Source organism: Pleurodeles waltl, chromosome 6 (genome assembly GCF_031143425.1).
Source record: "Pleurodeles waltl isolate 20211129_DDA chromosome 6, aPleWal1.hap1.20221129, whole genome shotgun sequence".
Lineage (NCBI taxonomy): Eukaryota > Metazoa > Chordata > Amphibia > Caudata > Salamandridae > Pleurodeles > Pleurodeles waltl.
The window spans coordinates 694,973,503-694,987,642 of NC_090445.1; the positions used below are offsets into that span (position 1 = coordinate 694,973,503).

At 43.2% G+C, this 14,140-nt stretch overlaps 1 protein-coding gene across 1 annotated transcript in view; it reads right to left on the reverse strand.

Moving 5' to 3' along the window:
• The window catches only part of LOC138300177 (disintegrin and metalloproteinase domain-containing protein 9-like), a 587,087-nt gene that overhangs the window by 518,353 nt on the left and 54,594 nt on the right, over positions 1-14,140 (reverse strand). Inside the window, exons 2-3 of the mRNA XM_069239149.1 lie at positions 13,417-13,526; positions 10,545-10,621 (exon numbers count right to left, since the gene is read on the reverse strand). Coding sequence (XP_069095250.1) covers positions 10,545-10,621; positions 13,417-13,526 — 187 coding nt within the window. The remainder of the gene's footprint in view (positions 1-10,544; positions 10,622-13,416; positions 13,527-14,140) is intronic.

Below are 14,140 nucleotides of genomic sequence, written 5' to 3' on the forward strand. Positions count from 1 at the left end.
AGCCGGAAAACAAGCAGGAGAATCCACACACAGACCCGGGACATCTGGTAATCCCCGCGACCCATAGAAAGAGACTGTCCGCGCGCCGAAAAACGACGCACGACTTCCCGCATGTAAAATAACGACACAAGTCCGTGTGTGCTGGGGAGAAATTGACGCACACACCATTTTTCCACGTATCTCTTCTTCTGCGGCCCTTTGCGGAGATTTTTCACCAGAAACCAGGTACTTTGTGCTTGAAAGAGACTTTGTTTGCTTTTGAAAGACTTAAGACACTTTGGGGGTCATTCTAACTCTGACGGGCGGCGGAGGCCGCCCGCCAGAGTTTCCCCCTCCAGAACGCCGCTCCGCGGTCATAAGACCGCTGCGGTGATTCTGGGTTTCCAAAGGCCGCCCGCCAGCCCAGTGGGAAACACCCCTCCATGAGGATGCCGGCTCCGAATGGAGCCGGCGGAGTGGAGGATGTGCGACGGGTGCAGTTGCACCCGTCGCGAATTTCAGTGTCTGCTCAGCAGACACTGAAATTCTTTGTGGGGCCCTCTTACGGGGGCCCCACGACACCCCATACCACCATCCTGTTCCTGGCAGGCGACCCGCCAGGAACAGGATGGCGGTATGGGGTGTCAGAATCCCCATGGCGGTGCAGCAAGCTGCGCCGCCATGGAGGATTCTGCAGGACAGCGGAAAACCGGCGGGAGACCGCCGGTTTTCCTGTTCTGACCGCGGGTGAACCGCCGCGGTCAGAATGTCCTGAGGAGCACCGCCAGCCTGTTGGCGGTGCTCCCGCCGACCCTGGCCCCGGCGGTCCGTGACCGCCGGGGTCAGAATCAGGCCCTTTATATCACTTTTCAGTGATATCTTTACAAATTCATATTGCATCTTTGATCGTTTTGACCTGCAAATACCCAGATAAATATTATATATTTTTCTAAGCACTGTGTGGTGTATTTTTGTGGTGTTATATTATGGTATTGTATGATTTATTGCACAAATGCTTTACACATTGCCTTCTAAGTTAAGCCTGACTGCTCGTGCCAAGCTACCAGAGGGTGGGCACAGGCTGATTTTGGATTGTGTGTGACTTACCCTGACTAGAGTGAGGGTTCTTGCTTGGATTGAGGGCAACCTGTCTGCCAACCAAAAACCCTATTTCTAACAGACCCTGAATGAGAAGAGGGAGAGCGACCTATAATAGACAGGAAAGAAATGAGGATTTGTTGAAACAACTGCGATGTTAGAATGAGGGATGTGAGAAGCCCTGAGGCCCAAGTGTTGAATTATAATGAAAAAAGACATAGTTAAAGGTAGCCATTAACTATGTTAAGGAAAACAAAACAAACGAATAAAAGATGAAACTACAGGGGGTTTTGCAGACAGGCCAGTGAACTGAGGAAATGCAATCCACATATTGAGAAGAAGACAAATAGTATCTCAAAAGAAAAGTTAAAAAATGGTGGTGTGGAGGCCAAGAACGCTGCATGCAGGAAAGTAAGCATATTGTATGTGGCAGATTACAGTCATATTCTTAACACGGAATGAATAGTTGAACATGACAGTAGTAGAGGTCAGTGGTAAATGGAATAGGTCATTCCTAGTTAAACGTCGCATAACAGTCATAACAAGTGTTAAAGTCATTAGATATATTATGTAAGAACCGTTGAATGACAAAAGTAATCACCAATAAGCTTACATTTACCAAGACGGATGGCTACGGATTATGTTTTTAGCACTGGTGCGACGACAGCATGCTTGAAAGCAGAGAAAATAACACTGGATAGCATGGAGGCGTCAAATGTTTGTAAAAACATTTTAGTCAATAGAGGAAATGACAAAAGGCACTCTAAAGTTTTAGGCGCACAAAGCTCCAATGAGTATCCAAAGTATGTGCTTTCTGAAAAATATTTACTTAAAGAGGCTCAACATTGATCTTCCGGTTATGTGAGCAAGAGTCCAGATGGGCTGGGATGGCAGCTAATGTTAAAATTGGTAAATTGAGAGTTGATTGAAATATATTTCTGTATTTATTCTTCTAAAATCCTCACTTAAACTCTATAAGGAATATTGACTAAGGTCACAGCACTGGATTTATTGAATTCATCTGCAACAAACTGTTGCTCTACCACCCATTGATTCACAACACTTTTCTCTAAGCTATGGGGGATATCACAGTTCAGGACACAGCCACAAACTTTTTAACATTTATGGATCTCCATGGGCCACAATGGTAGGAACTTTCAGTTTTAATTTGATATCTTCTGCAGAAAGCACCCAAGTAGTGGTATCAATACCAAAAAAGGCAGAATACACTAATGTAAATTTCCAACATTGCATGACAACTATAGTTTATTGGATGGAAGAAAACATTTTGCAGCTGAGCGGAACAAGACGGAAGGTGCTGAACTTCGGCAAGCTCTTCTTAACTTATTCACTGGGATGGTGACCTGAAGGCCATCTGCCTCACACTCAGGCAGCCAGAAACCTATGAATGATCTTTGATGACACTTTGCCATTGTCAAACCATATCAGCAAAGTGGTAGGAACCTTTTTTGCACTCCTCCAGCCTTTCTGTAAAATGTTTAATCTCAGATACCTGTGTGTAAAACAGTTGAGCAAGCCCTTAAACTCTCACTAAAGTAACTCCCTGTATGTAGGGTTTCCCAGGCACAGGCTAAACACTCTTCAAATGTTTCAAAATACTGCTGCTAGATTGATTTTAAACATTCCCAGACTTAGGGCCTGATTTAGATGTTTGTGGTAATAGTCTTGCTGTTTGTTTTCCGTCTGAAAACCCATCCGCCGCCATGACTATCCGGCCTTCTGGATTTAGATGTTGGTGGTCCCATAGACGATAACCTGCCCAAGTCCCCCTGACTCCGCGGTGGATTCCCATATGCTGCAACAGCGCCATAGGAAAGAGTGGCTGACGGTGGGACTCCAGCTACAATTACTACCAAGCAGATTTAGATGTGCTTTACAGCCAAGCAAAAAGTGTCTGTCTGACCTCCACTTCTTATTTGGCGGATTCGGGGAGAAAGGGGCAGAAAACTCACCTTTTCTCTCAATTCCACTTCCAGCTGGACACGACTGGACGGGACACTCCGTCGCTTCTGCCATGGCACCCCGGAGAAAACACAACATCCCCCCTCGCTGGACATGGAGGTAGGCAACCGGCATTGTCTGTATATATTGGGGGGTTCACTGCACATGTGCCCGGGGCCACTGAAGACATATACATGTCACAGTATTTTTTTTAATTACTGTAACATGCATATGTCTGGGACACGAGTGGGTCAGACACATATCGGGACACACCAGTACACAACACAGACACAACAGCCAAATTAATGCTCGCAACACAATGATGGTACATTCACACTTGTCAACTGTGCTGATGTGTGCACATTGCAAAGGGACCTGTCATGTTGTGCTTCGAGCTGTGCATGTGAGTCAGTACATGTATGAATGTGTGCGATATGATTGGCTAGGTGAGGTGGAGGGAGGTGTAGTGGGTGATGTGGTTGTGTCAATACGTGTGCCACTTGTATATGGCGTGGATATTGTTGTGTATGTTGTGTTGTGTTTCTGCATGCAGAATTCAGGTGAATGTTGTTATGTGGCAGTCTCTGTCATGATGTGTGTAGTAGTGCATGTGTGTGTGTGTGTGGTTGTGTAGATGAGTACGTAGTTGTGTTGGCTGTGTCATGTGTAATGTAGGGGGACGCATATCTGAAGGATTGTGTGTGTGTGTTACTTACCTGTATTCTGCGCCCACTGGCATTGTCCACTGGGTCCAGCGATGTCCTCCCTCTGTCAGCAAACCACTGGCAGGACACCACCTGTCCAAATTTAACATCTAAATTCAGCTGGCAGGAACCCACCTGCCTGATGGCTCGGAAGAACACTCCGTCGTGGCGGTCTTCGGCTCAGCCGCAATACTTCTGAATATAGAAGGCGGAACACTGATTCGAGGGTCTTCTCGGGCCTGCCGCCGATGCGGTATGGCAGACACTGTCAAGATCTAAATCAGGCCCCAAATTATTTTTCGCCTTCTCTAGCCTCACTCTATAGGCTTCTTGTGAAAACATGTATCATGTTCAAATCTCTATGTATTGTCCCCAAAGCTCTTCATGCAAAAGGTGGACACTGTATAAGACACACATTCATCAGATACATACCAGTTCAGAATCGTCCCAGCTTGTTAATGTTCTTAAGGAATTAAGATTGGCTAGACAGGGATTCAGAACCTTAGCTTACCTGGCCTCTAAGCTTTGGAATTCTGTCCTTTAATATTAAGCGACACTTCAACCCTCACTTTATTTATGAAAAATGTCAAAACATGATTTCCTTCACTTACGCTATCATCTTGTAATTGCATGTATCAGGAAATCCTTCAGTGGTATATCTTGATTCATTCATTCCTTCATTCTGAATAGTTCTGTTTATTGCAACAGCACTTCTGAAATGCGTTCAGGGCACCACTGTTTTTTACTATGATTAAACGTGATTCATGCAGTGTTAAATGACTGCTGAATAAATCTCGATGTTCCTCAGAGGCCGATTCCTCCACTCACTTTCAAGGTTCAAGGATTTCTTTGGTTCTTCATGGGTGGAAGAACATCACTTGGCATACACTGTCCCAGGTTTAGAGACCACGGAAGCAGAGCTCAGATCAATTCATGTGTCTATAGACAGACTTCAGAAGTAGTTATTATGGGCTGAGTTTAGAGGAAGGACGTCAATACATGTATTTTGCATTTCACAACCAGGTCAGATATGGTGGTGTCATACCATTTCCGAATACAAATGTTTAGACCGAGAAGCTTCGAGATTTGATTTTTGGTTCGATCGTGAAGCTGTAAACAAGAAAGTATGGTAGTCTCACCAGGTGAGAAGCAGACTGCCCTTTGTTAGAACGTTGAGCTATGTTGGACATACTATCCAGAGCATGGACAGCCCATTGTTTGCAATGAATAAGGCATTACCTAAAATTAACTCCACACAGGTCTTCAACCTTCCTTTAACCAGCACACAATTTGGATCGCCACTCAAGGAGTAAAAGATGACTGTTTTCGGCAGTATTTCTCGGTGAAAGAATGTTGTGAGTTTGGCTCAGGGGTGGATTGGGGAATCTTCCGTGCTGCGGACGAAGTTAGCAGCTCCAGCACTGTTGACCGTCTGGTGCCATTACAGGTTTGCGTAAAGGACAGTATGGCTAGAAAGGAGATTGTTTGCACAATTTGGAGCCTCAGGAGCTTGAGTTTGGTGAATGAAAGGGAGACACTGAAAGGCAGTGAAGATAGTTGACACAGAAAGAGATGGGGATGGTTCCTGTAAATGGATAGGCAACCTTCCCCATCCCAGTAGGAATGCACTGGTCCTCCTATCCAGGTGCTGAAACAGAAAGCCATCCTGGTAGAGGACAGCAAATAAAGTGGAAAATGCAAGGAACTTATAGCCCCAGTAGATAAAAAAAAATTGGGAATTCTGAAAATTACCACACTGTTAGGGTGGCATGAGCTAGTATCTGAGAGATGAAAGTTGTAGGTGAAGACGTTTGTGGACACATGCAGGATTCTGCAAAGTGAATTGCAGTGGATGTGGACGCCCAAAGCGGAAGACAAGGAGGTTGTGCATAGGCCCAAGATTACAACGCAGGGATAATTCGATGTCAAGCTTCACTATATTTCGAGAACGATTTACAAATAGGAGCATTTATTTGTTAAGGCACATTAATGTGGTTCTAGACATTTGATGCCACAGCATGACTGCAACAAGAAGAAGAATGCTGGACATAGACCTATCACTAAAGTCCTGTCACTCATCCATTGACAACATGACATCAACTTCCCAGGAAAATACAACCACTGACATGGTTATGCCACCCTCGAAAGTGTGGGGCTTTCAGTACGAAACAAAGTCAGCTTTCCTCCTGTTGTGAGAGCACTCCTAAGATTTTTGGCCACTGGGAATGCCAATTGTGGGTGGATTTTCGTGTGAGCTGCCTGCATTTGGGCTGTCCTATTTTGTGTGCAGCTCTTGACATCTAGCATATTTTTTTGCGACAATCATTTTACAGGCATTACGGGTATAAGAAAGTGCTGAGCTTCATGGCCATTTTCGAATTGGTAAAAAAGTAGGATGACCATGTGGAAAATCTGTGTGTAAAAATGCTACTTACAGGAGTAACCCCGAAAACTAATAATGTAAATTGTTTTCAAGAAATACTCACAGAACTGCATGGAGCAATCCAAACAGGCACGTCAGGCTAAGTCAGTTTCACGTATTTGCAAATGTCATTTAATTTGTTGTCGTTAGATGTAATCGCAAGCTAAAGTAAACACTGAACTGCATTCACCCCATTGGCTCTGTATATTATCAGATGACGGGCATGGCCGAACTGGGACAGTAAACAGATCCGAACACCAAAATAAAAATGGCCCCCATTAGTGAATTAAAAAGCAACAAAGTAGTTCAAGTTTGCAAATTGGGATAGTTTTGAACTTATAAAGAAACAAGCCCATAAACAGCTAATAATAGGATCCACACACTGACATGTCAGACCAGTTCATCGGCCACCGCCTCATTGCCTTATAGGCAATGATGGGTCTGCTTGAAATATATGAAAAACGCTGCTGCTGAGCACCATGATTTATGCATGTACTTGTGGACTGCATGAGGCAAAGTAACAGAGTGGCAACATCGTGGAACAGAGACATTAGGCCATCTTTAAAACAGAAACTTATTGATAAATAGTCAGGAGTCCTTACTGAGAAAAGCATTTGAAGGAAGCAGCTTGGCCCAATCTCCCAAGAAGAGATCAAGGTTTTCTGGTGAGGTAAGATAAAAATGCCATAGGTTCCAGTATAGAAAATGAACCATCTATTTTATTGATCAACGATTAACCTAGTGTTGAAAATTGATCTTTTTGCAGGTTTATCCCCAAACCTTTTGCCTCTGACCTCCTGTTTTTGACTGTGTGCTACATTTCATTTTTGCCGGTTTTAGGACTCTTGGCACTTTACCACTACTAACCAGTGCTAAAGTGCAAGTGCTCTCTGTCTAAATTGTATTGGTGATTGGTTTAGCCATGATTGGCATATTTGATTCACTAGTAAATCCCTAGTAAAGTGCACTATGTGTGCCCAGGGCCTGTAAATCAAATGCTACTAGTGGGCCTGCAGCATTGATTGTGCCATTCACATGAGTAACCCTGTAAACATGCCTCCGACCTGCCACTGCAGTGTCTGTGGGTGCAGTTTTAAACTGCCATTTCGACCAAGTGTACTCGCATGCAAGGTCAAAACCTTCCCTTTTACTACATGTAAGTCACCCCTAAGGTAGGCCCAAGCTAACTCCATGGGTAGGCTGCAGTGTAAGGTAGGACATGTATTGGTGTGTTTTACATGTCCTAATAGTGAAATACTGTTAATTTTGTCTTCTACTGTTGCAACGCCTATCTCTCCCATGGGGTGACATGGGAGTTGCCTTGAAATATCTTTTAAGTGTGATTTCCCATTCGGAGCAGATAGAGATTTGGAGTGTGGTGTTTCTGAACTCACAATTTAAAAATACATCTTTTGGTGAAGTTGGTTTTTGAATTGTAAGTTTAAAAATGCCACTTTTCAAAAGTGGGCATTTTCTTGCTTAACCATTCTGGGTCTCTGCCTGTCTGATGAGTACTCACCTGGGTCAGGATGACCGTTGGGCTGTTTGTGCATTCACTCTAGACAGTGGAAAGCTGAGATGTACCCTGCATATCCTGATGGCCCATCACCCAGCTGATGGGTCTTCCTGAGCTAGAGAAGCTGACACCTGCACCTGAAAAGGGCTGGGCCTGTCCTCACACAAAGCAGTCTCCAACCCCCCTAGAGTGTGTCTGGGGCCAGGGAAGGGCAGGGCCTTGTGCACTATAAAGACTTCTCTTTGAAGTTTGCCTACTTCAAAGACAGAAATGAGTATAAGTACTGGACCTCTGACAACCACACTGTTAGAATCCTTCTGAACAGAGGACATTCTGCCAGGAAGAAGAGCTGGATGCTGTAGATGGGACTGCCACTCTGCCTGTTGCTTTGTTGTGCTGGCCTGCTGTTTGCTGCTTCTGTTCTGGAAGTGAAAGGACTGGACTTTGCTTTCTACATCCAGCTTACAAAGGTTCTCCAAGGTCTTGGACTGAGCTTGCCTCCTGTTAAGAAGTCTAAGAGACTGCAAAGACTTCACCTGCCAGTGCCTAGGCTCTCTTGCTGAGAGTCCTGACTTGCCAAGTGGTGTCATAACCTATTCCTGGGCCTTTGGGAGCTTGTTCTGGTGTAACAAGGAAGAAACAAGTGCATCAACCTTGAGAACAAATTTGCTGAAGAACCTGTGGCCCTGTGGTGTGATATCAACACCATGAAGTTGATGCCTCACATCTTGACCTGCTGGATTCATCGACCCCGCCTTGTCGTAAGGAACAGACGCCTCGCCGCCAATGCCACATCACCTCCCTTGCAATCATAAGGGGCAGACACCTAACCTCCCCTGCCTAGCAAAAAGAAACCAATGCCTTACCTCCCTGGTGTCAGTAAGGAAGTGATGCCTCACCTGACCGATTCTGTGCAACATCTTTGTTTCTTCATCGTTTTCCAAGGTACTGTACCTGAGGTCACCACAACTCCATGGCCAACCGTGCTCCCTCATGGGTGGCACCAGACTGTTTGAAATTACTTTGTCACGACGTTGTGATAGCCCCAGTTGAAGGTACTGTGTTTCTCAGCGCTATAATACATTTAATCTTTGAAAATTTGTATCTTTACTTGTGTGTGTTGGATTTTTGTCTTTTTGGTCTTGTTTTACTCAGATAAATATGGGCTATTTTTCTAAACTGGTGTGGAGTACTTTTGTGGTGTTTTCACTGTGTTACTGTTTGTAAATACTTTCCACATTGCCTATGAGATAAGCTTGCCTGCTCATGCTAAGCTACCATAGGGGTGAGCAGGGGTTATTTTAGCTGTGTGACTCCCTTACCTTGACTATAGTGAGGGTCCCTACTTGGACAGGGTGCAAACCACTGCCAACTAGAGACCCCATTTTTAACACCTAGTCTATAAATTGAGTAATGACAGGTCCTAAGGTTTTTTAAAGTAGTAAAGAGAGATTTAAAGGTTAGGCAGCTGAACATGCTGTTATAATCGGTGGTGTTATGGCTGAGGAAAAGGTGGAGGAAAACTAGGAAACCTACAGCAATCACTGAAATTAATTATTGACAATGACGAGATCAGCCCAGCTGTTGATTGGAAAGGCAAGCATTAGGGTCCATTGGGCAGGAAGGAAGTGGCAATGAGGTCTGACTAGGGATTGTGAAGTCATGAGATGAGTCTGGAGTCATATGATAGAGAGTATGGGTGGGGGAGAGAAGTGAGGTCAAGAGCAGGTTGTGAAAATGTATTAAAGCAATCATGTGAGGTCTGGATCACAACATTTGTCCCATAAGGCTTCTGAGTTGAAAGACTCGTCTCCAGCTACGTTGGGTTACGTGGCATGCTCCTACCCATGTGCAGTAGTTCTGTGATTTACTTGTCAGGAGTCAGGATGGATGGGACAAGCACCAATTTGTGTGCATAGCCTGGGCACACCTCAGTTTCCAAACTTGTTGTTAGCCCTGCATCGTGTGGACCAGCAAACCATTTCTTTCTGTAGGGATTCTGGATTTGCATCATGGGGAATGGAGGTGAGATGGTGGTTTAAAAAGTCAGATTTGGGGTCTGTCTTCGTGGTTACGTGTTAGGTTGGCCAGTTTTTGGCTGTCACGTTAGAAAAGGTGTCCTGAAAACAACATAAAATTGCTGCTTGCATTGCAGTTAGTAACACTGGAGGTCATCAGCCATATTTGATGGTTAGGATCACTTTAGGTCCGTTGAGTAACACAAAGAATAGTGTGGTCAAACCGAGATGTGTGTGATTCCCTGACTGTGGAATATATGGTTTGGAGAAGGTTGCGGGCCATGAGATCCTAAGGTGAGATCTGGGACAAGAACCATAAGGACAACAAAGATCGGTTCATTTGAACCTTATGGTCTGCAGGAGTTATAGCAATTTACAAGTATTAGTTTTGTTACATGATAAGGGCAAGAATGCACAAAACATGAGAAAAGCTTTCCCTTTGTTAAAAAAACGTTTTATCACATTAATCCGCTAGTATATGTATTATGGCATTAGCCTGAAGCACAAAGACCTGCAAAATGCACTAGTGACGCCAGATCAATGACTCCTTTGATTGGTTCACAATGAGATTGCACAGATAGCCCTGCAGCATGGGAGAAAGTATGGACTGAAGGTTTGGAATTCATGCCAATTGTTACAGTAACCATGTATTCATTCATTTGAGTGGAGTATGTAACATACAGGGTTGTACCTATCGCCTATCACTGTCTAGCACCAATTTTACCAAAAATCTTTGAAAGGTAAATACTCTTATATGAAGCACATAGCATAGGGGACACAATTAATTAGGCTCACTGCTTACAACGGAGGTGTAACGCCAGTATCAGAAAGAAGGACGTACGTACGTGTTTTTCTTTAGCATCAGAAGATAGCTTTGTTCAGAAGCTTTTATGGAATATGAGAGGTTATCTTCCCAATGATCCTGAAACAACAAAACAAACGTGATTGGGTGACCCCTTTACTCACTTTTACTCATAGGGACATCATGTTGTGTTGCAGAGGATCTGTCTAGCAACAGTGTGAGGTATGGTGGTGGAATAATGCAACATTACACATCCTTGACAATATGTGATTCACGTGGCTATTCAGACATACCAGAACTGAGAAATAGTTATCAATAAGTATGATGTATAAGGATGCTAAATATGGCCCAGCATTATGTGAAAACGAATTCTTGCTGTTTCCTGCTGGCCCTTTTCTTTCCCTCTAATCTGCATCATGTTGTATGGTATCATGGTTGCTTACAATTCTTTGTGACCAGAGGTTATCACACTTTTCTGAATGTCACTGAATGATTTTTGGAATATATTGAGATGATTATTACCACCAACCACTGAGCCCGTTGGCGGGCATGTCAGACACTTATTGCATGTCTCCTGAATGATGGGCAGTGCTTTAAATGGGCCGGTACTGTCCGGTACTGAGTACCGGCACTTTTTTATTTTGAGAAGGGAAGTACCGGCACTTCTCAAGAAAACCGTAATACTTTTAATTGGAGAGTACCGGTACTTCTCGGAAACAAGCAGGTACTCTGGCACAGAGTACCTGCACTTTATTTTTTCCATTTCAAGCACTGATGAGGGGTATGTAGAAGCACATATGGAATTAGATAATACCGACAGGACTAATATGTACACGATGTCCATGCTCACCTCGAGCGAGTGCAACAAGGAAGCCATACTGAGAATGTAAACAAGTACACAGGAAACATTAAGAAAACATTTTAAGACACATCTCAGGGCGAAGTTAAGCAATGCATCCATTTGAGGTTTACATCTGGCTGTTGTAGTCCTTCTGACAAGCACCCATCCATTGCCAACACTTCATTTCTTTTAGGAGGTTTGCATATTGAACAGTTCTTTTTTCCTTCACCCTTCAGTAACTCTGTTAGCTGCTCTGTTCATAGTTCATTTTGGAGGCAGTCAGACCAAGAGGGCTTGACAGCAGCGAGCCATCTATTAAGGGATAGGGGATTTTCGGGCTCTACATGTCCAGTTTTCAGGGCGGAGGGACAGACACATCTTGGGATGTCCTGCATTAAACATATATACCAGAAGGTTTTGATGATATTTTCCTGGTGTGAGCGCATGTGCTCCAGAGCCACAAAGCACACTCCCAGATATTTCTAGTGCTATTAGGAGTGCACATATAGTGAATCTGATTTGAAGCACTTGGACTAGCAACAGCGTCCCATGATACTAGTGCCAAAGATCAATGTTCATCTCCAAGCCATTACTGCTTGCAATATGCCTTAGTTTTGCTGAACGCAGTTAACCATCAGCGAATAGGATATCTTGTGAAACACTGTGGCCAAGTCAATCAGTATCTGTTTGCTGCAAAACATTTCATTCATCATCAGATATGATCAAATAAATATCAGTGCTCTTCCTTTCAAGTTACATCACTTACGACTTAATAACACAAATGGAAAATTATATATGAGGGGAAAATGTAAGAAGTCAGTGAACTCAGCGTGAAGCTACCTCAGTAACAGGATTATCCATGATGGTTCAGGACAAGTGGACACACATTTGTTGGTGAGGAGAAAGCTTCTACTTTCTACAATGCTTTTTAGTTTTGGAAAATAGTGTTGCACTTCGGAGACTACAGAGCCAGTATATGTCATTCTTTCTGTACCTGTGTCGTCTCATACAGGGCAGAGCATGGAACTCATTGGTCCTATACTGCAGCGGACGCATTTTAAATTACTGTTGAAAGCCTGGGATCGCAGAATAAGCAATTTCTATGATATGAACCCCACCATAAATAAACACAACTACAGAAGAGTATACATCAAACAAGTACATAAATCATGATTTTTTTAAATTCACAGATAAAAAGTATTGAATATTGAAAAATAGAAAGCTTTTCAAAAGGTAGTGTTATTTAATAAAAAAACAAAGCGATGTATTAGACTCTAGCATATAATGTTGTCTTTTTTTGTGCCTAATGCAACCTCTCTTTAAATTGAGACCACTAGTACTTAAATTGAGACCACTAATCATCCATAATACTGTCTGCTGAATTTGTGCTGCTCCCAGGTATCAAGTTTCAAACTCCTTCCCAGTTATATCGTGTTTTCAAATTTTCAATTTTAAATTTTGCTTTTTTATGTATATATCTTACAGTCACGGACCCCTTGAGTAGTGGTCGGGTCCGCATACCACAGGGTAGGAAATAATGCTATACTCTACTGCCTCATCAGGAATCTCAGCATGCTACAGATTCTCTGCCCATCACACCTCATCTTATGACACCAGTACTGTGCTGAAGTCACCTTTTCACGAGGCTCGGTAAGATACAGGTAAAACCACCAACCCTATGTAAACAGATTGCTTACATGCAACGAGTTATTGACTTAAAATAAACAAAAACATGAAACCTTGTGATGTGAAAGACTGTATGTATTAGATTATAATACGCTGTCACTTGTGAACAACGCCTGCATTCTATACATGCTGACTTTGTCTACTCCGAGGTTATTACATCTTCTCTTCAAACATATATCCACCTGTATCACCTTAGCATGCGAGACATATACTGTGCATGTGCCACATCATATTGTGGTGCATGTCGTGTACTGATAATGTAACTATGCTAGGGTACAACATGGCATAGATACTGTACCTATGTCAATTTATCACATGGCTTAGCAATCCACAGATACTGATCCAGTATCACCAAACCATACATTCCACAGTGGTGCAGAGAATGTACCTCTATTGTTTTATCATGTAGTTCCACATGACGCTTCTGCTTGAGGTGTCGCCGCTCTGGGATGACAGTCTCATACTTTGAGATCCTTGAGGTCTGTGCCCCATGGGCTCCTGAAAGAAAGAAAGAATAACAATTGAACAGCATGTAGTATATAAGGCAAGTGAGCAGAGAGTAGTCATGTGTTGACCTAGTGGTTAATCTGCTTTTAGAATGTGGATTGAGAAAAAGAGCAAGGGCGTCAGGGTAAAGGATGGCTCACTTAAGTGTATAATGAGAGGAACCAAAACTCAAGGTGAGGCTACATCAAACAAACACGCTGAAATAACTGGAGACAGGAATAATGCAATCACAGATACTAAATTCAATGTCTAGTCGGGTGAAGGAACACGAGAATCCATACTAATCCCACAATGCTTAATAGGTAGTATGGATCAGGAGGTGATAGCACTCCAATACTGACAATTAACTAGTAAGGAACACACAATGACAATACATGAATATTGAATATTAAGTAGGATAGATTCGAAAAGAGAACTCTTTTATAATAGGAATCATACTGTGAGAGAGACCAATCCAACACTAGCCCTTAGGCAGTACAGAGGTTGTACTTTGATACTGATATTTAACCAGAATGAAACAGCTGACAACACTCGAGCACTAGGCCGCATGGAGTATTTACATGACATCTGTGCAAACTAACAGTTACAAATTATTAAACAGAACA